General features: G+C 41.4%; 1 protein-coding gene across 18 annotated transcripts in view; it reads right to left on the bottom strand.

The window, feature by feature from the left end:
• Vsig1 (V-set and immunoglobulin domain containing 1) overlaps nt 1–27,355 on the bottom strand; it is a 177,680-nt gene that overhangs the window by 28,159 nt on the left and 122,166 nt on the right. For 10 of the 18 annotated variants that reach the window (XM_052736898.1, XM_052736933.1, XM_052736941.1 and 7 more), the window contains 3 exons: nt 10,449–10,545; nt 8,146–9,471; nt 6,149–7,655 (listed from right to left, as the gene is read on the bottom strand). Coding sequence is in view for 2 of the 18 variants with exons in the window: in XM_052737036.1 (XP_052592996.1) it covers nt 3,987–4,038 (52 nt within the window). In the remaining 16 variants the exon portion in view is untranslated. Of the gene's footprint in view, nt 1–2,446; nt 5,609–6,148; nt 7,916–8,145; nt 9,472–10,448; nt 10,546–27,355 lie in introns of those variants that run through there. The other 8 variants (XM_052736914.1, XM_052736905.1, XM_052736925.1 and 5 more) reach the window with 8 other exon arrangements.

Here is a 27,355-nt window from a genome sequence, read left to right as displayed (position 1 = left end):
TATCTTTGGATTGGAGAGTGTGATTGGAAATAAAGATCTGGATGGTAAAAAAAAATGAAAGCATTCTGTTACTGCCTATTATTTAATTATCTAAGATCACCCTCTAGTTCATCACTGTCCAGCCGAACTTTCTGTGATCATGAGGATGGTGGTGGCCACGGAAATGTTCTGTCTCCACCCCATCCAATTCAGTAGTCACTACTCACATGGAATGTGGCTTTGAAAACCGATGAAGTCATGCTATAATTTTACTTAGCTTGAATTAATTTAAATTTAGATATTCACATACAGATAATGAACAGGGCAAATGTAGTACTAACCAGGAAGCAGTTCTGTGAGTATCAGGAGAAAAAAAAATCTTTCTTTGGATTAAATTTACTTTATATTGAAAATAATATTTAAAATTGAGAAAATAAAAATACCCACATTAACCAAATTGTGAATAAATTACAGGCTAAAGATTAATGCCCAATTTAAACAAAACTCTGGCTTACAATCTTTCTCATTGACCTGACTGAATTAATAAACAAAGCAAAAACTGCATATGTGGTACATGACTGCTTCTAAAAATAAATGTTTATCATCTAAGGAAAAGAATTCAAGATGCGTATGCTTAAATTAATCAACATTCTAAAGAGTTTAAATGTGCTCTATTTTGGTGATGATTATTCATTCATTTATTACCTACAATGCAGTCCTTGCTTATTTGGAAGATTAGACTGCTACAGTGCCACAGCAAAAATACTGCCCAATTGGATGTATTTACTAGGTGCATTTCAAATGATTTCATTTCTATCCCCTTCCATGTAAAGTTGCTTCATTTTTTAGTTAAAAAATAATATGATCATACAATTTTTGTGTTTGATTTCAAAACCAATATTCAAATATATTACTTCTTTGAAATGCATACCTCCATTAAATGAAAATAAGGGTGACATATATTTCCAACAGGTGACAATTACATATCACAAGGAGCTAAAATGATATGCATCAATTTTGCACAAGAAAGTTTTAACTAAAATTAGTTTTGCTGAAATGGAAATTAAAGACCTTAGACATCACTGAGAGTATTTTGATTAAAATAACGTCTTCCTGATTAGCTGTGCAGAAATTTGATTTTGAACGTGAATATGAAAATCATTTACAGATGTTTGGGTTTGAGGGTGGCAAATTATTCTTTCAACATGTTTACTAGGTTCCTTGCAACATGCCTGATACAAAAAAAAAATAGACTTTTTAGGAAACAAATGCAGGTTGAGCATGGGACTGTACTTTTATAGAGACATTATCAGTTTTCCTATAGCCTTATTATCAACTATGGCTCAGGATCAGTAAAGTGACTTGGATGTCTGTGAATAACACATATAGATTACCTAAATCTTCCTTTATATACCTTCCATATGAAGGTGACTACAGCAGATGATATTATATTATACCCCATTTCCATGCTACCTGCTGTGCTATCAGATTTTGCTTTGGGCCAGCTAAAACATATATGCATAAATACACAGCTTATGTCAAACAGTGATGACAGCAACAAAATCACACCATTAATTAAGAACAAATACCCAGGTATTTATGGCTCACTCTGATTGGGCCATCTACTGAAAGTTACAATCAAGATCCCAACATCATGCTAAATCATTGTTTAAATAATAGAAAAATGAGGTACAAGGTATAGGCCCCATTTGAATGTAATATATATTCCTTTTTAAAATATTTTTCATTTTACATACCAACCCTATCCCTCCCCTCCTCCTACTTCCCCCACCTCCCCCAACCCAACCCCCTCAGAAAGGGTAAGGCCTCCCTTGGGGAGTCCACACAAGGCTGGCATATCAAGTTAAGGCAGGACCAAGCCCCTCCCCCCAGCATCAAGGTTGAACAAGGCATCCCACCATAGGGAATGGGCTCCAAAAAGTCAGTTAATGCACCAGGGACAGATCCTGGTCCTACTGCCAGGGGCCCCACAAACAGACCAAGCCACATAACTGTCATTCACATTCAGAGGGCCTAGTTCCGTCCCTTGCAAGCTCCCCAGCTGTCAGTCCAGAGTCCCGTGAGCTACCACTAGCTTGGGTCAGCTGTCTCTGTGGGTTTCCCCGTCATGATCTTGACCCCTCTTGCTCATTTTTTTTTTTTTTTTTTGGTTTTTCGAGACAGGGTTTCTCTGTGTAGCTTTGCGCCTTTCCTGGAACTCACTTGATAGCCCAGGCTGGCCTCAAACTCACAGAGATCCGCCTGGCTCTGCCTCCCGAGTGCTGGGATTAAAGGCGTGCGCCACCACCGCCCGGCCCCTCTTGCTCATTTAATCCCTCCTCCCTCTCTTCGACTGGACCCCAGGAGAGCCATTATGGAGTTAGGGAGAAACCTGGTGCCAGGGAAACTCCCAGGAATCCACAAGGATGACCCCAGATAACACTACTAGCAATAGTGGAGAGGGTACCTGAACTGGCTTTCTCCTGTAATCAGATTGGTGAATATACTAACTGTCATCATAGAACCTTCATCCAGTAACTGATGGAAGCAGATGCAGAGATCCACAGCCAACCACTGGGTAATATCCATTCTTATAAAGAAAAATAGATAATGTACTTAAATCTGAGTGGTAAGATTATATTTTATTTATAAATTTCCATATTCTCAAATATAGTGAATATCCATTATATTTATCATCAGTAAAATTATATATATATATGTACATACTTATAATAAAAGTCATTCATGTATCTGTTGTGATCCTATGTCTAATATAGAACAGGGTAAGGCTTTATTACCTTTTTAGTCATAATTATGCTGACTAAAGGTGTGCTCATAGAGGGTTGGTACAGAAACCTATGGTTTGACCCAAACTAGCTAACAAATGAATAAAATGACCAAAATTTTCCTCACCTAATAATAGAAACAAAACTCTAAGATAAAGTAACTAAGTAACGTGTTTCCGGCTCTATGACCAGGATAGATCATGGAATAAATTCAAAATTGCTTTCTGGTGACTTCTGACTCTGTATATCATCTTTGTTTAAACATTTAATAATGGATATTTAAAGATTTACTACTAACCACAAGACAGTATTACAATTAATGTTTTTCTGAATCATAAAATATCAAGGAAATAAAATCAAAATCTTTAATCATATCACCCAGAAGTAATCATGATTATTATATTATCTTCTTTTAATTTATTATAATTAATGTTGTGTGTCATGATTTTTCACATACTTTATCTTGAGTATGTTTTATATCATTAAATATGTTTATAAAATTACATGCTAATGACAGCCTAACATTACTCATGACTTAAAAGAGTTCCCTTGTTTGATAAACAATATTATTGTAGCTACCATAAACTTAACTTACCATCAGAACCGTTTCAAAATATACAAGGCATTAGCTTTAAAAAACTCAGCCAAGGGACTTTCCAAATTAATTGCGTCTCCTGAGCTTAATAAACACCCGGATTTGAGGCTCTAAAATTGATTTTGTTCTGCTCAAATCCCTAAAATCAACCATATTGTTACATGATAAGTCAATTGTATAATTTCTGCAATACATTCCTACAACTTGAAAACTACACTGCGTAGGAAATCCCTGCTAACCGAGCACTCCATGAGCCTCTCTGTCCTCTCTCCACAAATATGCTCATGTAGTCTTGAGCCCCGGCTTAGTGGAAACACTGAACTAAAACAGAAATTTTATCTTTAAGCACAAACTGTGCTTTCTGAGTAAATTCACATGTTCACCTTTCGAACTAAATAAAGAAAACGGGAAAACAAAGAAACTGGGAAACACATTTCAGAAGCTGTGTAAGCCAATTCTACTGCAGACTGACCTCCCAATCATCAACACAGAACAGATTTGCTAAACAAGAGTTCTGAAAATAACCAGCACACTAATCACCATCTCTTGGAAGCCTGGGAGAAGAAGATTTTTGTAAAAATTTGCAATTTTAGTCTAAAGAGAAATTCGACTTCCAGTTGCCTTACCTGCAAGGCAGTTTAAGATCAGAAAGACCTTCCAAAATGCAAACACCTTCATTCTGAGAATCGCTTGGAGCAGCAGGTGCCAGTCAGGAGTTTGCCTGAACTAGGCTGAGTTTCCAACTGGCTTCTTCAATCACACCGAGGTTTGCCTGGCTTATCTGCTGGGCATCATCAAGCAAATAGGCCTTTTCCAGCTTGCTTATTGGGTACAGACCTCTCTCTGAGCAGATCTGTGTTTATTTGAAACACTTTTCCCTGGGTGCGTTCCCTTGATATATTTGCTACTGTGTTAATAATAAACTCATGGATTTAAATTCTTCCAGCTCTTTGTACAGATTCTCTTAGGTTTCATTGTTTAGAATCAACCTTATTAAAAACTTGTACTTGGAGGAGAGAAGATATAGTTGGAAGAGAACGTACGCAAATATAATTTGACAAGGCTAATTAATTTCAAATAGTTCCACAAAGATATAGTTGGAAGAGAACGTATACAAATACAATTTGACAAGGCTAATTCATTTCACATGTTCCACGAATGTCTTAGAGCATTGATCCACTAAGCACCTTTCATAAACTAGGTTAGTAAATTGGTGACACAGTCTTTTCAGGGGCTTTGAGGTTCAGAGGAAGGGCCCAGGGACTATGAAGTAAAAACGTATTCATTCTATGGGAACAAATTCAAGGCACATCATTTTTTTTGAAGGACCACCAGTATAAACACGTTCTATCAAAACTGGAAGTAAAATTCCATTCTCATGTCTCCAAAGTTAGAAACACGGTAACACTCACTAACCTAATGTGCAAAATCAGGTAAGTCTGCCATTAGGTGAGTCTGCATTTTTGCAGAATTAAGTTACTTTATAGATGCTACAGGGTTTCTTCAGAAATTAGAGGTTCACTAGCAGGGCATGGGAAAATGTGAGCATGAATTTCAGACAGAGTTCCTCTCATGCTTAAGGAACTCTGAGAAACCTAAGGGCTTCCCTGAGTCCTGCTGCTTCCATCTCTACAGTGACTCTCAAATTTGTCCCTTCTCCAACCTGCTGCTTCTGTTGTGATCTACCTTACAGCAGCAGCCTCCTGAATGCTCTTCTGGACTTTTTTCTCCTTCATCCTGTATACCAGTCTCAGACTAATATCCCAACTCTAATGATGCATTTTCATTAACATTCTCTGTGGACTGCCAGCAAGCCTAGAGTCTTTCACCTGGATTCCCAGCTTTTCATGATCTAGTCCTCATTACATCTGAACTATAGCCACAATAAATGCTGCAAAAATTTATTGCTCAAAGTGCTTAGTCAGATAAAAAGCACTCATTTCAAATGACATGTTTTATGAACTTTAATTTACAAAAAACTATTTTACTTCCATCTTTCTTTAGCGAAATGAATTCCTCCCTCTTCAGAAAACCATTTCACGTCTATCAGACCTAACTCCTCCTTCCAGACTTTTCCTATCCACACCCATGTCTGACTTCCATTCCTCAGAATTTTCTATTCCCTCACTTTGATGTCTAAGCATATTCTTAGACTTAGACCTCTGTCATAAATTTACATTTTGTTTGGAGGCAATCAGTATTGGACAGTTGATACTCAATTATTCTCTGTAGTTTCCTTTTTTTTTTTTTTTTTTTTGGTTTCTCGAGACAGGGTTTCTCTGTGTAGCTTTGCGCCTTTCCTGGGACTCACTTGGTAGCCCAGGCTGGCCTCGAACTCACAGAGATCCGCCTGGTTCTGCCTCCCGAGTGCTGGGATTAAAGGCGTGCGCCACCACCGCCCGGCTGTAGTTTCCTTTTTATTAACTGAGTCTCACCTAAATCCAGTGACTGTGAGCTCTTTGAGGGAGAGTGAGACCCTTAAGGGAGAAAGATCAGTCCTTATACAGGAAGGTCATAACTTATGAGTGTGTCCAAAAATGTACCTAGTAATCCATTATTATTGCAGAAGCAATATGATGAGTCATATTCCCAGACCTGTGCAGATGTTACTTGAGAATCAGCCTAATTCTGGGTATTAGGCAACAGAGAATGGGGAGAAAGAGAAGAAATAGCAGGTGGCAGAGTTTAAAAACATGTTTTCCCCTTCAAGGCAGGAACTGTGCACAAGATATTTTTCTGCAAATAAGTATTGCATGTCCCTGATACCTCCTTTCCTTTCTGAGCCCACCTTCACAGTCCCCTGAGTTCCTAGGTTGTCATTAAGGGAAAATTCACTCCGCAGATATCTCATACTCCAAATTTCTTTTTTCTTTCTCTCTGTATTCCTCCAGGAAAAAGTCCTTTCTGTAAAAGAAGATACCAGCTTTAAGGCAGGAGAGAACAATGAACAACTTGCAAACTTTTTTTTCACTATTTGATGATCAATTGCTTCTGTCCTCTAAATGAATTTTGGATCATGAGAATTAATCAATGTGATGAGGATAAAAAGTATAAGGGAAGTTCTGCGCCAGAGGACAACTCGTAGGGTGGCCCTCTGGAGGCCTTCACCAGTTCTTATGAGCCCTGGTTAAGCCTCGGCTTTTAGAAGTCTCCAAAAGACCCACCGTTTTCATTTAGAAACCACTGGCATTTCTATTGGTGTGGGAGTGGGGTAGAGAAAGAGAGCTTGTTTTGATTTAGCCATTTTCTGTTTTTTCTTTCTTGTTGAGAATTTCAATATGTGAGTACTGTATTTACATCATCTCCACGCCCATCTCCCCACTCTATTTCCTCCCATTCTCCCTTCCTCTCAAATTCATGACCTAGTCTTCTTTTTAGGTATGGTGGTTTTCAACCAGGGGCTTTCTATGTTTCCTCCCATGTTCCATATGTGACCATAGTAGAGTGTCAATATAACTGATTGCCTGGTTGGTTTGTATCAACTGGACCATAACCTAGACATATCTGGGAAAAGGAGATCTCAACTGAGAAAATGCCTCCATATTTGGCCTATAGGCAAGCCTACATGACGCTTTCTTGATTAATGATTGATGTGGGGGGTGCACAGACCACTGTGGTCCTGGGGTGTATAAGAAAGCAAAGCCAGGGGAAGCAAGGCACTAAGCAGCATTTCTCCATGGCTTCTGCTTCAGGTCCTGCTTTGAATTCCTGCTTTGGCTTCCTCCACTGGACTGTGACCTGGGATACGTAAGCCAAAGAATACTTTCCTTGGGTTGTTGTTGGTTTTTTTTTTTATCTTGTGTTATCACAGCAATAGAAACCCTAAGGCATTCATTATAACTAGGATACTTGGTGGAATGAAAAGGGCATTATTGGCAATTATACGAGATGGAGAGGGTAAACTGAGATAGACCCAGACAAACCTGGATGTCTAGCCACCTAGCCATAGAGGAATGCTAGACACTAAGCATGGAAAAGCTTGCTGACTAATGCTACATGACTAAAGTAGTTGGCTTTAAGATTAGTGAAGTAGAGTAAACCTATCTGTATCGGGATAGTTCACACAAAACACTCTGGAACATTCAAGTAAAATATCTATACTGCTGCTACATAAAACTCAGGAGTTCCATTAAACTCTAGGAAATCATGCAAATTACCTACTTGGAACTGAATTTTTATGTTGCTTGGCCACTGCTCAAAAGAAGTGGTCCATTAACTGGCACATAAAATATGAGTCTTCACATTTTTAGAGGGCTTTATAATTTTTAAACTGCTTTTCCATTTTCTTTCCATGACTAGAGATAAAATAAGTAAGGCAGGTATTATCTACATTTTCTACATGAGAAAACTGAAGTTCAGAAACATCGTGTTTTTTTCCCAAGGCCACACAGTGCATATTAGAGGCTGTTCCCATCATACTCCACAGTGGCACACTGATTATATTGTAACAAATGTGCTACTGCCTGTCCAGTTCTCTCTTGGGAACTTTCAGAAAAGTGTGGCCTCGTTACTCCCTCATTTTTTTTTATTAAAAATTTTCATTTATTTTACATACTGACTACAGTTTCCCCTCCCTCCTCTTCTTCCATTCCCTCCCCCACCTCCCATCTACCCCCCCCCATCCAGTCCTCCTCCATCTCCAGAAAGGTACTCTCATTTTTAACTTAAAAATTATAAAAGTAATTCATTTAGAATGCAAAGGAATTTTAAAAACAAAGGGATGTACAAAAGAAAATCCCACCACTAGTCCTTCACCCACATGTTCAGTTTCATCCATATACTCACAAGCAACAGGCTGTTAGCATTTTCTATGCAATTTCACACAGAAACACACAATGAACTGGAGTGTGGTAGCTCATATGCCTTTAATCCCAGTACATGAGAGGCTGAGGTAGGAAGATTTCTGAGAGTTCAAGACCAACCTAGGCAAGAGTCTGAGATTCTGTCTCAAAGAAACAAACAAGCAAAACCTAGAAACAAAATCCTTTCAAGAGACACACAATGATTTTTAACAGAAAATTGATCATGTTATGCATATTACTCTATAATTTGATTTTCCTACATAAAAAGCATCTTTATTATCTTTGCCTTTATGTCCAATTACATCTTCAGGTCTGCCCTACTTGTTTTGAAGACTACATAATATTTCATAGTATAAGCATACTATACCTTCTTCTATACCAATAGAAAATTAATAATAGAATAAATCATTTCCATGTTTTACTACTATGAACAATGGTGCAAAGAACATCTTTTGCTTATATTTTGCCCATTCATATGACCATTTTTGTCAATTAGGTATCTATAGGTTGTATAATTGTTTCTGTAGATTAGGTTCCTAGTGAAGGATTGCTGAATGAAAGAACACTGGTATTTAAATTTTTGGTGGACTACAAACTTGTCCACCAGAAACTGTTCATAAACCTCAATCTCAAACAAGAATGTGAAAAGAAGAATGTTTCTCAAAGCCTTGTTAACAATAAAAATGTTTCTTTCATTTGCGCTATTATCACAGTTACAACGTGATATTGCCTTATGCTTTCATCTGTACCTCAATCAATATGTTCTATGTTGCTGATGGAGCAAAATAGGTTCCAAGTTAAATCAAGTCTAGTGCTTTATCTGTTTTTCTCAGAGCTATGAATTCTGAACTCTTGCAAGGTGGCTAGGAATTTTTTAAATCTTTTTCCATTTTTCATGCGATTAGGCATATATGTGACATATGTGTCTGCATGCCTGTGTAGACCAAAGGTTAATGCTGTGAATCACTCTCAATCATTCTTAAAATGGCTAGTTTGAATTGAGATGTGTTGTAGTACAGCACACACATCAGATTACATGTTGAAATAACATCTGGAATCCATTGTATTAAATAAAGTATAATATTAAAAATTTTTAAAGTTTTTAAAAAAAAAAACTAGAATATTTTAAAGACCCTGAAATTCATGTCTCACCAACCCCATCACCTCTGCGACCTCATCTACCATACTTACCTCTCACTCGTCTGCATCAGCCACACTGCTCTCCTTATTGAGTCACCAGTCCATAAGGCAAGTTCTTACTTTTTAGAACATTCGTTCTGGTAACTCACACTACATAGGAATATTTCCTCTAGGATATAAACAGAGAAAATTCCTGTATTATCTTCTAGTCTCTGCTAAACTGTTTTTTCCCCCAAGGTGTCCATTTTTACTCACTGTTTCAAAAGACTGGGTTTTGCTATGTAGCCCTGGCTGACATGGAACTCACTGTGTAGACCAGACTGTTCTTAAATTTTCAATGACCCTTCTGCATCTGAGGGTCTTCTGAGTACTTGATTACAAGCAGTTCACACAGTTTTCCATTCTGACTTCTCATCAGACTTCCAATCACCCTGGACCTTTCTGCTTATTCTAACATACAGAACTCTCCCCTCTTCTATGTCTGCCTCTTCCCCCCATGATTTCAGTTACTCAGGGTCAACCATACCTCAAAACTACTAAATACTAAACTCTAGAAATAAAAAAAAACCCTCTCATTAAGTAGCTTTCATTATATTGTAATTATTCTATTTTAATTGTTACTTTTAATCAATCCCTTACTGAGCTTAATTTATAAATTAAACTCTTTCTTAGGCATGCATGTATAGGAGAAAATAGAGTGTGTATATATAATGTTAAGCAGTAGCTGCAGTCTCAGGCCTCATCAGGGGTCTCAAAACATATCTTTCATTAACAAGAAGGGGATACTGTACTAGTTTACCAGGAAGATTCAGAAGGATAAGAATTCACAGGTTTTGTTCACTATTCTGAGGGTTTAGAACAGTGCCTGACACATAGCTAATATATAAGAACTACTTTGTAAATGGAAAACTTATGAATATGGTTCAATCCATCTGAACTTTATTTTTCTGGATTATGAGATACAGTAAAACAATTTTAAATATTCTAATGTCTTGGATAGTGTTAAAACATTATCCCATGAATGAGATTTACTCTTTGGAAACAGTTAAGTCATTTGAGGCCAAGTCTCATTTATAAGGCAAGTGATCATCAAAGTAATGCTGTTTTGTAGTTAATAAATGAGGTGTGATTACAGTAGTCTGTTACCTTTGACTGGTTTGTGAGCTCCGAGGCAATCTGAGGTTTCCATAAGAGATCTATGCCATTCTGAGGAAAGCTACACGTGAATCAAAGAGACAACAATCTACAGAAACAAAAGAATGAGAGTGGGACATCCTTAGCTAAAGCTTTTCACAATGTAGTGTTTATTCACCAAAACAGTTACCATGAAGAAATCAGAGTTTATGGGACTTTTAAAAAATATTTTTATGGCTTGTATTTTTAGTTTTAAATTATATATGAATAGGCATTATATTGTCAATGCTTAGAGCCTACATATTATATTTCTGTTGAATGATTCCAAAGAAGGTGTTTCAATAATCATCTAGATGCCAGAGGAAGGGCTTTCAGAGTCAGCTGGCTCTAGAACAGGTGCTGTTAACATGTGGTTAAATCACTGTGGCTTAAGGACCTGGTTTGATATTAGCACCCACCAAATGCTTAAAAGCAGCATGGTGAACTCTATTTTTCATATTCATGGTATCTCAAGTTCACTCTTTTGAAGGATAACCCTCATTTAGATGCATTTGATGTATTATATTTGTTGTTTTTTTAACATAATCAGTCCCAACAATAATAATAGGTTAACACTGGTTTGCCTTGCAAACAATAAAAAGTACCATGTAATTTTTAGTTGTATCAACAACAAAATTGGAAGATTCAGGGTAAGAACTCCAACAAATCAAACTCTCAAGTGAATTTTGTGATGTTGCTATACAAAGAGAGTAACCCTTGCCCTGCTGTGCACATGTACAAAGCCTGGAATTCCTATCAGTAATGAACCTAATATGAACTTGCAGTTTTCAAGTGTACACTCTGGGTATCTGACTGAGAATCTTCCAGAAGCTTCTAGAAAAATGCAAATTTGTACTATGAAGCAGGGGGACTTCAGGTGTATATTTAAAGAGGGCCATGAGGGTTCCTGTCCAGTTGAATTTGGGAACTATTTGTTTCCTGTACCAAAGGGAAGAACTATGCCGAAAGTTCTTTGGCAAATCATGTTTTAACAGTAAGAATGAGTCAGCTTCCATTGAGTAGTCTGAGATTGCTTACCTAGCGATAGTAGAGAGGCTGGAAAGGGTTAGTACCAGGAACTGTATGTTAACCGATAGTGTGACTCAACTGGCTGTGTACATTAAAGTGTTTGGGGACGCCTACTCCTAAGTAATTTGTATTGACGCACTGTACAAACACATGCCATAAAGTCTGCTTTGGAAAAAAAATCACACATATGAGTAGTTGCACAGAACCCACGTGGACAACACACACATGCACATGCTTATCCATATTGAACACAAAGGCATTCTAGACTACCCTCTCTGTTTCCATTTAGGAGAAGTCAAATGATGAAGAATCATGTTCTACTGTATGAGTGTGGGGGCCTGATGTTTGAATCAGTTACATACAATACTCTCTGAAAATGTCCTATCTGATCAAAAAGAATCTCAAAACTGGAGATGCTAAAACTGAAATGAAAATACTGAAACATTTCACAACTGCACAAGTTGGTTAAGGGTATCTGAGCTACATTACAAGTTACCCAGTGATAACAGCTTACTAGATGACAGTGACCTAGGTAAGTATTTTATATGCAATGGTCACATAACTTGCCATGGACATAACAAGGACTTACGCCCAGATGTTACTGATCCAAAGCTTACGCTTTTCCCCATTATGTTCTAAGACCTCTTGGTACCCAGAAAGAAACAGGAAAGCATGTAGTCAATATACAGTCCCTGCTTCCCAAGCTTACATTGTTGCCAAATACACACAGCATAGAGGTTAATACTAAGTAATAGAGGATTGTGATAGGCTTTGTTAGGCGACACAGACAGCATTAAGTACAAAAAGGGTAATGTGGTCTGTATCATTGTTGCATGAGTTCCATGGAAATCTGCCTGGCAGAAGATAGGGATTCTGGGAGGAAGGGAACAGGATATTATTTAATTGACTGACACATAGTAACTATACATATTTATGAAGTACCATGTGTTGTTTCGATACATGTACAATATGCAATAGATCAGAGCAGTGTTTTTGATGATGAAGATTTATAATGGACGACAAAGAAGAGATAGAGCTGTAGCATTTCTGAGGGCAGGAATAACAGGCAAAGAGATAAAATTACTTATGTGAAAGTCCTAGAAAGAAACCAGGATTGAATATCTTGAAAATATGAAAAATGGCAGGGTGGTGGTGATGCACGCCTTTAATCCCAGCACTCGGGAGGCAGAGCCAGGGGGATCTCAGTGAGCTCAAGGCCAGCCTGGACCACCAAGTGAGTTCCAGGAAAGGCGCAAAGCTACACAGAGAAACCCTGTCTCGAAACCACCCCCCCCCCCAAAAAAAAAAAAGAAAAGAAAATACGAAAAATGTTGGGATGGGATTCAGGCATGAAGAAGCTCACAAAGTACAAACAAAAGCAGTAGAAAATAGCAAAGTTGGTGGATTCCATTGAATTTACTTTAAAGGAGAGATAATCAACAAAAGGCCTAGGTTTTTTTGGTGATGGTGGTGGTGGTTGGTTTGTATATTGGATGTGAGTTCTGCATTGTGGAGGTTTTGGGGGTATGTGCATGTGTGTGTGTGTGTGTGTGTGTGTGTGTGTGTGTGTGTGTGTGTGTGTGCGCCTGCACATGTGTTCCCTTGCATGTGGAAACCATCAGGCAACCTTAGGTGCCATCCCATGGGCACTGACTGCCTTTTTGTTTATTTATTTTGAGACAGGGTTTTTCCCTTGTCTGCAACATGTCTAGCTGGCTAACCTGGGTGGTAAGGGAGCTTCAGAGATTGGCCTGTCTCTGTCTTCTTGACACTGGGATTACAAACACATACTACTGTGCCCTTTGTTTTTTGCATGGTGGTGCTTGTGTCAACGACACAAGCAAAAGTCATCTGAGAGAAAGGAATCTCAATTAACAAAATGTCTCCAGAAGATGAGGCTGTAAGCAGGCCTGTATTGCATTTTCTTTCTTTTTTTCCTTTTCTTAACTTTTGGGGATTATTTTAATAATTAAAAAAATCACATTATTGTGAATACAACTTAAATTCAATTTTTCTTAATTAGTGATTGATGGGGATGGGCCCAGTCCATTGTAGGTGCTGTCATCTCTGGGATGGTGGTTCTGGGGTCTCTAAGAAAGCAGGCTAGGGATGTCCTCTCCTCAGAGCTCAGGGAACCCTGCAGAAGAGACGGCAGAATGAGTGTGGGAACCAGACGGGATGGAGGACACCAGAGGAACAAGTCCCTCCAAATCAGCTGAGCAAAGCTCACAGAGACCAAAGCAGCAAGTACAGGGCCTACATGGGTCTGCACCAGGTCCTCTGCATATATATTATAGCTTTTATTTTAGTATTTTTATGGGATTTATGAGTATGTGAATGAGTAAGCCTCTCTTTGTGCTTTTCTTGGGGCTCTTTTACTTTTGTTGGTTTGTCTTGTCCAACTTTGATGTGATGGTTTTTGGTTTATCCTACTATATTTTATTTTGTTATATTTGGTGGTTATCTCTTAGAAGCCTATTCTTTTCGAATGAGACAGAAAGGGAGTGGATCTCGATGGGAGGGGAAGTGGGGAGGAACTTGGAGGAGTAGAGGGAGGGGAAACTGTAATCAGTATATATTGTATGAAAACAGAATCTATTTTTAATAAAAGGGATATTAATAATAATATAGAAAGCAGGCTGAGCAAGCCATGTTGAGCAAGCCAGTAAGCAGCACCCCGACATGGCCGCTGCATCAGCTCCTGCCTCCAGGTTCCTGCCCTGCTTGAGTTCCTGCCCTCACTGCTTTTGATGATGAACTGTTATATGGAACTGTGAGTGAAATAAACCCCTTCCTGTATAACTTGCTTTTGGTCATAGTATTTCATCACAGCTATGGTGACCCTAAACTAAGACACATAGAATCCAGGGATTGAATTCAGGCCCTAGTGCTGGCAAAACAGGAACTGAACTTATTCATTGAACTACCTCTCCAGTGACTGTATTTAGTTTTGGATATTTTTTGCTTTTGCTGTGCTTGAAGCAGCAGCATAGTAAAGTGACAAAGAGCAAATACGGGTTCTGTCACCAATTGAAGGGCCATGGGCAACTTACTTAACATCTTTGGCTTTCATTTTCCTAATCCTTAAGATGTAACAAGGGCTACTTCAGAAGAATTTAAAAGAAGTTATTATTTGCAAAATGCTTAGGATAGTGTCCACAGGTACTAGGTGCTATCAATATGGTTGTTGTACAATTATAAATACAATTAACTACCGACACAGAAATATGAGAAATTCTAATATTTCTTATAAATATCTTTCCTCTGTGGAAAGTAGAATAAAAGGATAAGAAAGCAGAAGGGGATACCGAGAGGAAAGAAGGGAACCAGTTGAAATGGGGGAGGAGTCATGGGGAGCAATGGGGGAGGGGAATGAATGAAAAGGTATAATGACACATAGTCAGGAAGATGCCATGATAAAATCCATGACTTTGTAGGCTAAATTTTAAAAGTAATCTAAAAAAAAAAAAATAGGTTTGCTTTTCTGGACCTGGGTTATCTCACTTAATATAAAGCCCAGTTAAAGCCAATGGGCCACAAAGTCAAAACAAAAACAAAACAACATATCGAAGTGGTGGAAAGGCAACTCAAGGGAAGAAGGGCTGGTGGGAGTAAGAGGAGGGAAAGAGAGGCAGAGGGGTAAGTGTAACCAGAATCTATCACACACATGCATGCAACTGAACAATTTCATAAAGCATTTAAAGGAAACAAATTCAGTTTCAAGCATGACTTATTAATTCTTTGGGAATTTCATGTATTATATTTTGATCATATTCACCCCTTCCCCAGTTCCTCCCAGATCCACCTTTTCTTCATTGCTTTCCCAACTTGGCATCCTTATGGTTGTAAGTACACTGAGCCCAATTTGTCCTGCCTATGTACTATTGAGTGTGTGGCCATCCACTGTGAGTGAGGAAAACATACCAGGGGCCACTCCTTTAAACCAAACAAGCTCTCCCTCTTCCAACAGCTATCAATTGCCTCAACTAGAGGTGGGACGTTGAGCCCACCTCCCCATTCTATACTAGGGATTTGGTCTGCTTGAGCATGCTGTTATCACCACTGTGACTTCATGTAACTGCTGTGTCATGTATGGAATACTGTTCCTTAGAATCATCAACTGCCTCTGCCTTTTACAATCTTGTCACTTCCTCTTCCATGATGATCTCTGAGCCTTGAAGGAGGTGTGTGATATAAATGTCCATTCAGAGCTGAGCATTCTACATTATTCTTTGCACTGGGATCAGTTGTGGGTCTCTGTGTTAACTACTATCTATGGCAAAAAGAAGTGTCTCTGATGAGGGCTGAGAGATGAAGTAATTTATGGGTATAACAGTAAGTCATTAGGAGTCAGTTTAACATATGCCCATTTAGCAGAAAAAGTAGTAGTAGTAGGTTCTCCCTAGAGCGTGTGATCTGGCTAGTCATAGGCTCTTGGCTCAGACAATGGTGTACGTTGTGGGTTTCATCTTGTGGAGCAGGCCTTAAGTCCAAATCAGAAAGTAGTTGCTTCCTCTCATGACATTGTGTCACAACTGCACAAGTGGGCACATCCTGCCAAGCTAGGTGTGACTGGGTAAGTTTGACCATTTTATCTTCCAGAATATTCATAACATCTTCCAGCACTATGGAAAGCTGGCCAGTAGAGATGAAGCTTCCAGATATGTACAAGCTTGATTTCTCCATGTTCTATGGCACAAGTATGTGGTATATTCTGTAGTTGGAGCTCTGTGGGATCTCACTGGCCAACAATTCCAAGAAGGGTAAATCATTCCTGGCTCTTAGCTTTTTACTTGTTAGCCTGTGGTGTCTAGTAGGGGTACTATTTCCCTGATATAGGGTAACTACTGTATTTAAATTATTTTTATATGTATATATTTTGAAATTCTCCCACAGTATATTTCCATATGGCCTTTCCAAAAGCTCTGTAATAATTTAAAAATCATTTATAAACTGGGAATGGGGGCACAAACCCCTTTACCTTGGGGGTATAGGCAGGAAGATCCTAAGTTCAAGGTCAACCTTGGCTACATAGCAAGTTCAAGTCTAGCCTGTGCCCCATGAAACCATACCACTCAACACACATTCACACACACACACACACACACACACACACACACACACACACACACACACACACACACGCACATGCACAGAGGAAAGAGATCTTTGTTTTCAAACAAACAAACAAACAAACGAAACAGAAATGTGCCATCCAGGTGGACTGCAACTTGGCAACCATGAGTCTAGCTGAATAGTAGCTGCTACCTTTAGATGAGACATGCATGCCTCCCACGGATCCCACTAGCTCTTGGTGCTCCTACCTATGCCACTTCATACGACTCATGGTTTAAAGTAAAGTGAACATCCTGGTTCCAACTACACTTCAATATTTACAAAGAGAGTTCACAAAAAAGGCTATCTGAGCCTGTAACCTGGACCTGGCCAAATTCGCAGGCTGTTTTAACTCTTAAGAGTATAAAAGAAATTTCTGTCCTCCTCCCTCAACCGAGGTATGTCTTTGACTCCAGGTTCTGGACCACTGGGTTGCCAATTGCACCCCAATTGCAAAAACCTACTCCATGCCAGTCTGTGTCTTTCTGCTCTGTTTAGTACTTCAGACGAGATGGGCTTATGGGTCCCATAGTGCTTTGCAGCTGCAACAAAGGAGGAAGCCCAGAGCTGAGAGCAGCCAAGTAAGAACATGTGGCTTTCTTCTGAGTTGTCAGGCCCTGACAAATTGTGTCCTCCTCCATATGCTCATTTAGTGGATTAAACTGTGCCTCGAGGCCTGAAATACCCACAGCTCGGGAATCTTTTACACAGGAGCTTGTTCCAGAGCAAACTGCTACATCGAGCAAGTTTCGCTTTAGAACAACCATCTGGTAAAACATATTCCCAGGCAGTGAGCTGCTTCTCCTGACTGATCTCGAGGGGGAGTCTCAAGAGTCTGTGTCCTACACCTTCCAGAGAGACACACTTCTTTCTGCTTTCTAGGTGAATGACTGAGGCACAATGACAGTTCTGCAGCTCTGCTGGCTCCTAGGTGTTAGCCCTAGCCAGCCTCCCGCCCTTGTTTGTAGACATAACTAATGGGAGCATCAGGACAGGCAGGAGAGAAGCCAGGAAGGGGTAATTTCAAGAGAAAAGACTAGTTCAGTTCAGTTAAAGCCCAGTTTCTGTTCTGCTTTTGAATAAACAGTTCAGCTTTGCTGAGCCACAGGTGGGGCAGCCTGAGGCAAGGCTTAGAAATCAAGTGGCCTGACATGAAACACAGAGCTCAGGACTTTCATGGTACAGACTGCCACATTTGTCCCGAGGCTCACAGCCTGTTGCTGAGGCAAAGTTGGGGACTGGGTCTCCTCACTATTGGTGTGACTTATTGAGAGAGAGTAGGTGTAGACGTGGGAAACTTGAGACTTCTATATAGCAGCATATCAGATGAATAACAAGTCTGGAGCCCTTTCCAACCGGGTGGAGGTAACATAACCCGTTCCCAGCCCTGAGCAGCAGGAAAGAACTTTGGCCACTCTCCACCAGCTCATGGTCCTCCCAAGGCAAACAGTTCCTGCTCTGCTGTGGTACTTACATCTGAGAACCTGCTGGGGGATTCTGGGTAAGGAGACATCTAAGGGAAACATTTATCTGTAGGGAAGGCTGTTTGGACCTGTGCATATCTCCCTGAAGTCGACACCATGCATTCTAGAAAGGTAAACATTCCTTATCCCAGTACTCAGCTAGGCTTTGTGTTCAGTGCAGGTTGGGTAGGTTGACGGTAACATGGTCTGACCCTTCACTTTCTCTCAGCTCTTCTCTCAACCACTCTACCCTTTTCTCGTTTCCATAACCATTCTGATGTTGTTGTGATTCCTCAAACATGATAAACATGCTCTCACCTCAGGGCTTTTGGACTTGCTGTTCCTGCTTCCTGATCTGCCCTTCCTCAGCTAGCAGTTTGATGGGCTCCTTCCTTTCCCTCAGGCCTTTGTTTAAATGTTACCTGCTTCAAAGAGCCTGTCCCCAACTCCTCTCTCTGAAAATTCACCTGCAAACTCTACCTTCTTATTAGAAACCTTTTCACCTTATAGGTTTCATTGCCATTTTACTTTATAATACATACTGTGGTTAGAATCTTACTGTTGTGTGAGAGCCCAGATGTTTTCTGGTATGATCAGTCCTGTATCCCACCCCCCCCCCCACCAAGAATAGTCCACGGCACACAACAGGTTCTTCAAAATTGTTACTGAATAAATGTAGGAGTTGCTAGAGAAGGAAAAATTTCTGTATTTTTCTTGATGCATGTTTGCATATAGCAGATAACATATTTATTCATTTATTCATTTTCCAAACAAATATTTCTTACATGCTCTTATGTGTCAGGCTTATCCATTCAGTGTAGTGGAGAAAAATGAGTAGATAGGAGATGACAAAACAGTACAATAAACACTACATGGCTTTTCAGAAACACAGGGAGAACTGGTGGAAGCTTTTCAAAGGAAAGAGATGGCCCAGGAAGAAACACACTAGGCAGAAAGACGTTGAAGTGAAAATGTGTAGAATAGTGCTTGTAACAGAAGGTGCAACATATATATGAATATAGAGGGTGATATGGCCAACAGCTCCAATTGTATTAGGCTACAAACCAAAAGGAAGGAAAGAGGTAGACAGGATGAATGCTGGTGACCAAGAAAAGATAATACTTTGAGACTATTGCCTGCTATTCTAAGTATAGTAGCCTCCTCCTATCCATACAGGCTATGTCTGGAGGCATCCAGTGGATACCTGAAACCACTGATAGTGTCAAGTTCTATTGCTATTGTTTGGATTGTAGTATCTGAGAGGATGAATGGCGCTGGAAGGATGAATGGTCAGTGGAAGAGTCACAGGCTACAGCAGAACCCATTATTAGTTTAAGAACTTTATTGGAGGGAAAGTCAGGGGTGGGGAAAGAGAGCCAGGCTTGGTGGAGGGAACAGAGCAGGAACAGAGAGAGGAAACACAGGAAGAGAGCACAGAGAGAGAGCATGGGGGTCCGTATCTGGCTTTTTAAGGCAGTACATAGTCGCCTGCTGATGACGTAAGGCACCAGAAAAGACCTCGAGCTGCGCATGTACAGCATCCTAACATTCCAGACTTTTGCTTATTATTAAAAAAACAAGTAAATAGGAATAGGGGCGTCATTTCTCCTGGAAAAACTGCTTCCAGCTGACTTGGTGGGCATCAGTTGGCTCTTAGGGGGAATAGGGAAGGGAGTCTTCTGAGGAAGACAGGATTCTTGGGATAGTGAGTAAGGCAGTCCTCTGCTCTGGAGCCAACCATCCCTCTTGGCTTGGCACCCTGGCCGCTTTTGTGTCTGACAGGAAGCTGATGAGACAGGAAAGGCCTGAGGTAGATCCGACCTGTCCAGATGGATTTAAGCTGGTTTCTGGAGCTTGGGAAAAAATGTGAGTATGTTGAGAAGCAGCCATGAGAAGATTAGTGACCATGATAGCGTTTAGTACTCTGCTTATATTGATTAGTGTTAATGAGAGAGACAGAGAGATTGGAACATGTTTTTAATTTTTATAGACAGATTATTTTAAGGTACCTGTTTCCTTTACTAGTTTAGCATCCAGGAGACACAGGTGACCAATTGTTGAGAGCATTTAACAGTAATAGACAATTATATTAAAGTCTGATTTTGTAGAGCCCAGATGCTTTTGGGTCTGAGGGTGTAAATACCTTTTAGCTGTTACAGTTTCTTACTTGATGATCTCTGGACTCCGGTTCTGTGGTGGTCCTGTACCATTATCTGAGCAGTGAGTTAGAACAAGGAACGGGGAAGAGAAAAGCTTGTGGTGCATGAGAACTTATTTCTTTGGAATTAGGGACAAGGCAATGATCAGGGCCCTGTCTGTATGCACGAGGATGAGAAACAGGCAGGTGGGTCTGGAGCGAGGCACATGGAAAGAGCAATGAAATGAAAGCTCCTATCTTAGCTGTAAATCTTTTCCCATTAAGTAACTCTGAAAGTGCAATTAAATCTGGTGAGGTGGGTAAGGCTGTCTTTTGTACCCCAACAATAGGGAAACAAAGAAAGGTGAGACCCCAAAACTCCCAGGACTGGGTCAGTGGCTCTGGTGTCCAGAAGGAAAGAAATAGATCACTTCCATGCTGCATTCTGGGTTCCCCGCGAGCCTGTAGCCAAGCCTAGGTCTGCTGGAGGTCTTAGCTTGATGTTCCCATGCCATCTTGGTGCCTGGGGGCAGTCAGCTGACTGGTTGTCTTTCTAGGCAGCACTTTCAACAAGGCTACTGGTGGCCTGGCAGGGCACTCGCTATCCTACGTGGCTTTTTCCTCACTTAAAACAGGGACCCAACAGCTTTTGGGAGCCAGGGTGTGTCAGCACTTGGCAATTTCATCCTCAGGCTTTTTATCTCTTCCCTGGTGCACCTTGAATGCCACAGATGACACTTTCGCCTGTGGGGTCAGGAGTCTCCAGATGCTTAAGTTTTAGTCGGGGGGGTCTGGGGAACAAGAGACTGATTTTACTCCATGTCTTGATTTTTTTTCCTTGATGTTTGCTGGCTTTAGAACAGCTTTTGGAAGACTTGCCTGAAGATAGACTATAAAGTGATCTCTGGATTAAGAGCCATCTTGATTACTGTAAACTTATTTGTATGGATCTTAGCCCACTTCCAGACCTGTCTGTGCCTCTCACGGCAGCTTGAGAATAAGTGGGAGGAGTTAAGGTGAGTTGAGTGAGAGTCAGCAGAAGTGGCCCACACAACAGTACAGAGCCTGTCCAATTGTTCAGGAGTTAAGGTGAGGTGGGCTAAAGCCCACCCACTGCCGGAAAGTGGAAAGCGGAAAGCGGAAGTCAGATAGACAGAAATAGTTGCACGTGGCAGAGAAAACATCAGAAATGGGGAGGGAGAAGGGTTCAGAGCTTTAGCAGAAAGCTTGGGAATAAAGTAACTCTTCATTTGCCCGTTTGCTGGCAGAAGTTTCCGTGAAGCTATTATACAGCCAAATTTATTGGTATCCGCCAATTTTACTGGTATCTACCCCTTTGTCCCATGGCTGCAGTGGAGAGAAAATTAAAAAATTAAAATAACAAACTGGGATCCTAGGGTGCTCTCTCAAGCATCCCTGAGGTAGAGGAAGGATCTATGAATCAGCACAAGTTACCCAGAACGTCGTCATGTTATGAGTAAGGGCTGAGAGCATACACAGCATGTGGACCACCCGGTGGTCCGACAGCATTGACCTCCTCATCAGGAAAGAAAATGTGTTGTTGCCAGCATGGCCTGAAGACCCCCCTAGGAGGTTTGGCGCGAAGTCAGGCTGAAGAGCCATGGGAAGGGACTCACCAATCGCAGCAGCAGCAGCGGGACACAGCAGGATACGGCTGCAGCAGCAGTCATATGAGCACAGTCCCAACGTGGTACTGCGGTGGCGGCGGCGGCAGCATTGGTGGCAGGCAGGGTCGTAGGCCCTCAGAACAGCGTTCCACAACATTCAGCTCTGGACACTGATTGTGAAGAAAACTTCCTAACCAAGATCTGAGTCACAGCACCAATGAAAGGATGAACAGCGCTGGTTGGTAGGCAGAAGAGTCACGGGCCATGGCAGAACCCAATATTAGTTTTAGAGCTTTATTGGAGGGAAGTGGGGGAGAGCCAGGCCTGGTGGAGGGAACAGAGCAGGAACAGAGAGAGGAAACACAGGAAGAGAGTATGGAGTTCTGTGTCCAGCTTTTTTTTTTTTTTTTTTTTTTTTTGGTTTTTCGAGACAGGGTTTCTCTGTGTAGCTTTGCGCCTTTCCTGGAACTCACTTGGTAGCCCAGGCTGGCCTCGAACTCATAGAGATCCGCCGGCCTCTGCCTCCCGAGTGCTGGGATTAAAGGCGTGCGCCACCACCGCCCGGCCCGTGTCCAGCTTTTTAAGGCAGTACATAGTCACCCACTGATGACGTAAGGTGACAGACAGGACCCCGAGCTGCGCATGTACAGAATCCTAACAGTATCCCCGCAAAGACTCATATGTTCAAGTCTTGGTCTCAAGCTGATTGGTCTAATCACTGAAAGTGGACACCCTCATAAGGCCTTTGCCCTAAGCAATGGGTCCATCTTTCAGTGGATTTATAATCTGGAGGCATTATTAGGAAGTGATAAAAATCAAGAGGTAGTGTTTAGTCTGAGGAAGTATGCCACTGAGGATGTGCTCCAGAGAGATATACCTTGACCTTAACCCATCTTTGTGTGTGTGTGTGTGTGTGTGTGTGTGTGTGTGTGTGTGTGTGTGTGTTCTTACTGATAGAACTTTTACATTTATTTTATTTCTGCTTCCTGGCTGTCATAAGGTGAGCAGCCTCTGCTAGATTCTCTTGCTGCTGTGATAGTCAGCTTTGCCTTAGGCCCAAAGCAATGAAAGTAGCTGGCTGACATCTTTAAACGTGTGAGTCAAAATAAATCATTGCCCTTTTAAGTTGCTTTTCTCAGATGCTTTGTCACGGTGACATTAAGTATAAATAATACACTTATATATACTATGTTCTTTCCCTTTGCATACATCTGTGCTGAAGGTTTTTCTTTTGTTGTTTTTTTTGTTTTTTTGGGGGTTTTTTTTTTGGTTTTTCAAGACAGGGTTTCTCTATGTAGCTTTGTGCCTTTCCTGGAGCTCACTCTGTAGTCCAGGCTGGCCTCAAACTCACAGAGATCCGCCTGCCTCTGCCTCCCAAGTGCTGGGATTAAAGGCGTGCACCACCACCGCCCAGCTTGCTGATTTATGGAGGTAGACAGATGGCTCAGCAATTAAGAGCTCTTCCCGAGGACCCAAGTCTGATTACCAGCACCCATAGTGGCTCACAACTACCTCTAATTCCAGCTCCAGGGGATCTGATGTCCTGTCTGTGCTCTACAAACAACCACACATACATGTGACATACACTCCCACAGACACAAATACACAAATAAAATTAATCTTTTTTTAAAAAGTTTCATTTGTAAATTATACACACTAATTTATAGCATACTAAGAGTAAAAGTAACAGTATACACTAAGAGTAACAGTAATAACTAAAAATAATTATCTCAATATAATATAATAAAATCACTTAAAACTTATGACTTGTCAACTTCTAGGATTTTGTATGTAATCATTTTTGAAACATGGTTGACTGCAGATATTTGAAACACAGAAAATTAAACCTTGGATGAGGGAGACCGCTGTAGAGAGTTAAGCTTTTACGACTGAATGGCAAACATCAAACTTGCAGGGGTCTGGCCTAAAGATGTGTACAGCTAGACCTATATATTTTTTCTTTTGAATGTAATGACTGGCATCTTAATAACTGAAATAATTGGGGCTATCCCATGGGCCCTCTTCTTGTTGTTTTTGGTGAGGCAAGGTCTTGGCTGGGGAGACAGCTCGGTGGCACTTGCCAATCAAGTATGAAAGCCTGAGTTAGGATCTCCAGAGCCCACATAAAAAAGGGGTTGAAGCAGGCATTGTGGCACCCCAGCATTCTCACAGCAAGGTAGGGGGTGGAATGCTCCCAGGATGTTCACAGGCCATTTCCAGTGCTCTCTCCACCAAAGACTCCTCTGTATGCTGGTTCTCTTGCCCTTATCTTCTCCAACTGTAGCCATAAAACAAGCCACAGACAGAAAATATGGGAGGATGAAATAAGGGAAGACCTGACTGAGGAGGTGGTGTAAGAGCTGGACAGGATTCGACAAGATAGGTATGGAGGAAAAGACCTTCTAGAAGAGGAAGCTACAAGTATATTCATTTTTCAGTTTCATAATGTACCATCTTCGATCCAGGCATCATTCATCATGTCCTAAGTAACAGTAACTTTATACTTCAAAGAACAAAGGCTGAAATACCAAGAACTGATGAAGGTGCCATAGCATACTTGTACCCATATTTGAGCACATCAATATTCTCTCTCTCTCTCTCTCTCTCTCTCTCTCTCTCTCTCTCTCTCTCTCTCTCTCTCTCTCACACACACACACACACACACACACACACACACACACACACACACACACACGACATGGTCTCACTGTGTAGGTTAGGCTTTAGTTTTGATCCTCCTGCCTCAACCTCCCAAGTGTTTGGATTACTGACAAACTATCACAGCAGGCTGACTTTTCTTTCGATGCTGCAGTATCACACAGTCAGGCCCCCATGGCTGTAACTGCCAGCATCTGAGTAGTTGTTTCTGTTAAACAGTATTTTTGCTTTCCATTTTGTCAGGGGCTCCACTCAACCTGCTGCACTGTTCCTATTATGGCTTATCCTGTATGGGCAGGAAGTGCCAACATTAGGTATTTGAACCTCTGTACTTTAAACCCACACTATTACTCAGGACAGGATGAATGACTGGCATAAAGAATATACTTCATGAAACTGTAAAATGAACACACCTGTAGCATTGTCTCATTCTAGAAGGTCCTTGCCTCTGTCTTCTAGCTCTTATTCCACCTCCTCCATAATTTCCTTTATTTCCGGCCTCCCCATCTCCCTTCACAGCTCAGCCACTGTCTGTGGCTACAGGTGAAAGAAATGAGGACAACTGGGACACAGAGGCTTGGGAGGAGGAAGCACTGGAAAGACTGGAGTCGGGCTGCGGGGGGAAGGGGAATATCTGGGGTTTGAACTTTGGAATGTGTGTATTCAAGGGGAGGGTGCACAAACGGCTCACTGAGAAAGACAACCGAAACCCTGGCGAGCCTCAAAAAGTAAAGGGAGGTCGTGACTTCAGTCACTGAGTTAACTCTTTCAATGAATCAGACTCTGCAGCTTCCATAGTACAACTCCGTGCACAGGTGTGTGAGGAGAACTGAAAAGTTAACACACAGCCCAGGGTTTTCTTGCAACTTTGTCTATTTCCTGGCCTTCTTTCCTTTTGTTTCTTCACCACCTGTACTGTCCCTGGCATTAGATGGTCAGGACAATTCAGCCAGCACTTTACAAAGTTTTTTTTTTCTTTTTCCATCCTGGCTACAGTTTCCCCTCCCTCCTCTCCTCCCAGTAGCCCCCCCCCCCCCCCCCGCACCCCCCCCCCCGCCCCCTCTGTTCCCAGCCCCCAATCCACTCCTCCTCCATTTCTGTTCAGGAAAGGGCAAGTCTCCCGTGGATATCAACAAAACGTGGCATATCCAGATGCACTAAGACTAGGAGAGGAGCTGAAGTGGAACTGCACCAGTAGTCTCCAAATGACTCTTGATCAAGCAGATGTGCCTGTGCTGACCGACCGCAGTCATCCTTTGGCTCAGAGCGTTAGCTAAGGTTGAAGTGCTGGCTCCCTGATGCAGAGGAACTGAATAAACCCTGCTGTCTCTGTGTCACTCTTTTTTAGTCTTGAAGGCTTGGGTTCTGTGACTCAGCCTGAGTCCAGAGAAGCCTTCCAATTGACTGAGGTTTCAGGGAAGCACAGACCAAGCTAAGGAATGTTCTTCCTTCCATTGTGGAGGCCCCTTGCTAAGTCAAATAAGTCCCGTTCCCACTTATGTGCTCCAAGTGTTTTGTGGTAGCATGAAAATTGCAGGGTTTCATTCTCTAAAGGGTTAATGGATTGTGTGACTGAAGTCACTGCCATTCTTTTCCTTTTTGCTCTTTTTTGTATGTGAGAGGAGACAGGGGTTTCATTATGAAGCTCTGGCTGGCCTACCACTTACTATGTAGACCAGGCCTTGAACTCACAGAGACTTGCCTGCTTCTGTTTCCTGAGTGCTGGGATCAAAGATGTCTGCCACCATGCCTGGCTCCTTTTGCCTTTTGAGCTTCTCCAGCTTTTCAGTTCTCTGGGAGCAGAGAACTCGATGACAGTCATAAGCTAGGACAAGGCCTTTTTCCTTTCTGTAGCCATGGCCCTTGGTTATAACAAACTAAATGGTTCCCAGTCCTGACACCTCTGTTCCCACCCCCCAATCCACTCCTCCTCCATTTGTGTTCAGGAAAGGGCAGGTCTCCCGTGGTTATCAACACAACACGGCATATTAAGTTGCAGTAGGACTTGGAGGGCAGCTGAAATTGGAACACTATTGTGAACTTCATTGGGCCAGTTTCAAGTCTTGTGATATGCAGAGATTCCTGCATTTGCATGGGGCCTTAACACAAAGTGGAAACAAGACAGCTAAATTACAATGAGTGTCTGTCCTTAATGGGGGAAAAAAGCAGAGAAAAACAATTTAGAAAGAGTCTAACGTATTCAGCCCTCTCCCCAAGTCCTTTCTATGGAACTGTTTCTGCCCCCTATTGTCTGACTCAGTGCTGACATCCTTCCTGCTCCATCCTCTGCTCTGCCTTTTCACCCCCTCTTTTCCTCTCTCAGCCTTTTTCCCACCTTTTGATCTTGGTCTACACCCTCTTGGTTTGACCTTGGTCTACACCTTGGCTGTAACAGTCGTCAACTCTTTGACTGGCTGAGGAATAATCTCAATCTGTCAACAAAGTCATAAGAAATCTAACCTTAATTTTAGGGACCGATGGACAACAATCTACACCTTCTTTTATGAATGATCTTAAGGTGATGTTATTTAGAAGCATAAAAATGGGCTGTCAGGGCTGGGTGGTGGTGGTACACACCTTTAATCCCAGCACTTGGGAGGCAGAGGCAGACAGATCTCTGAGTTTGAGGACAGCCTGGTCTACAGAGCTAGTTCCAGAACAGCCAGGGCTACACAGAGAAACCCTGTCTCAAAAAGGCCGGGGGGGGGGGGGTGGAGAACTGTCAGACTGTACTCACTCATGACTTACATGTTGATTCCAGCACGCTCTAGTCAGTATTTTATGGAAAGCATAGTAAACCCAGAAAACAACATGCTGGAAATGTGTATCATTACAAGTCAGCCTGGGGAA

This window comes from Peromyscus californicus, unplaced genomic scaffold (genome assembly GCF_007827085.1).
Source record: "Peromyscus californicus insignis strain IS unplaced genomic scaffold, ASM782708v3 Scaffold_10__1_contigs__length_136768540, whole genome shotgun sequence".
In the NCBI taxonomy this organism is placed as follows: domain Eukaryota; kingdom Metazoa; phylum Chordata; class Mammalia; order Rodentia; family Cricetidae; genus Peromyscus; species Peromyscus californicus.
Note: the sequence above shows the minus strand (reverse complement) of the source record. Positions and strands in the feature narration are given on the sequence as shown.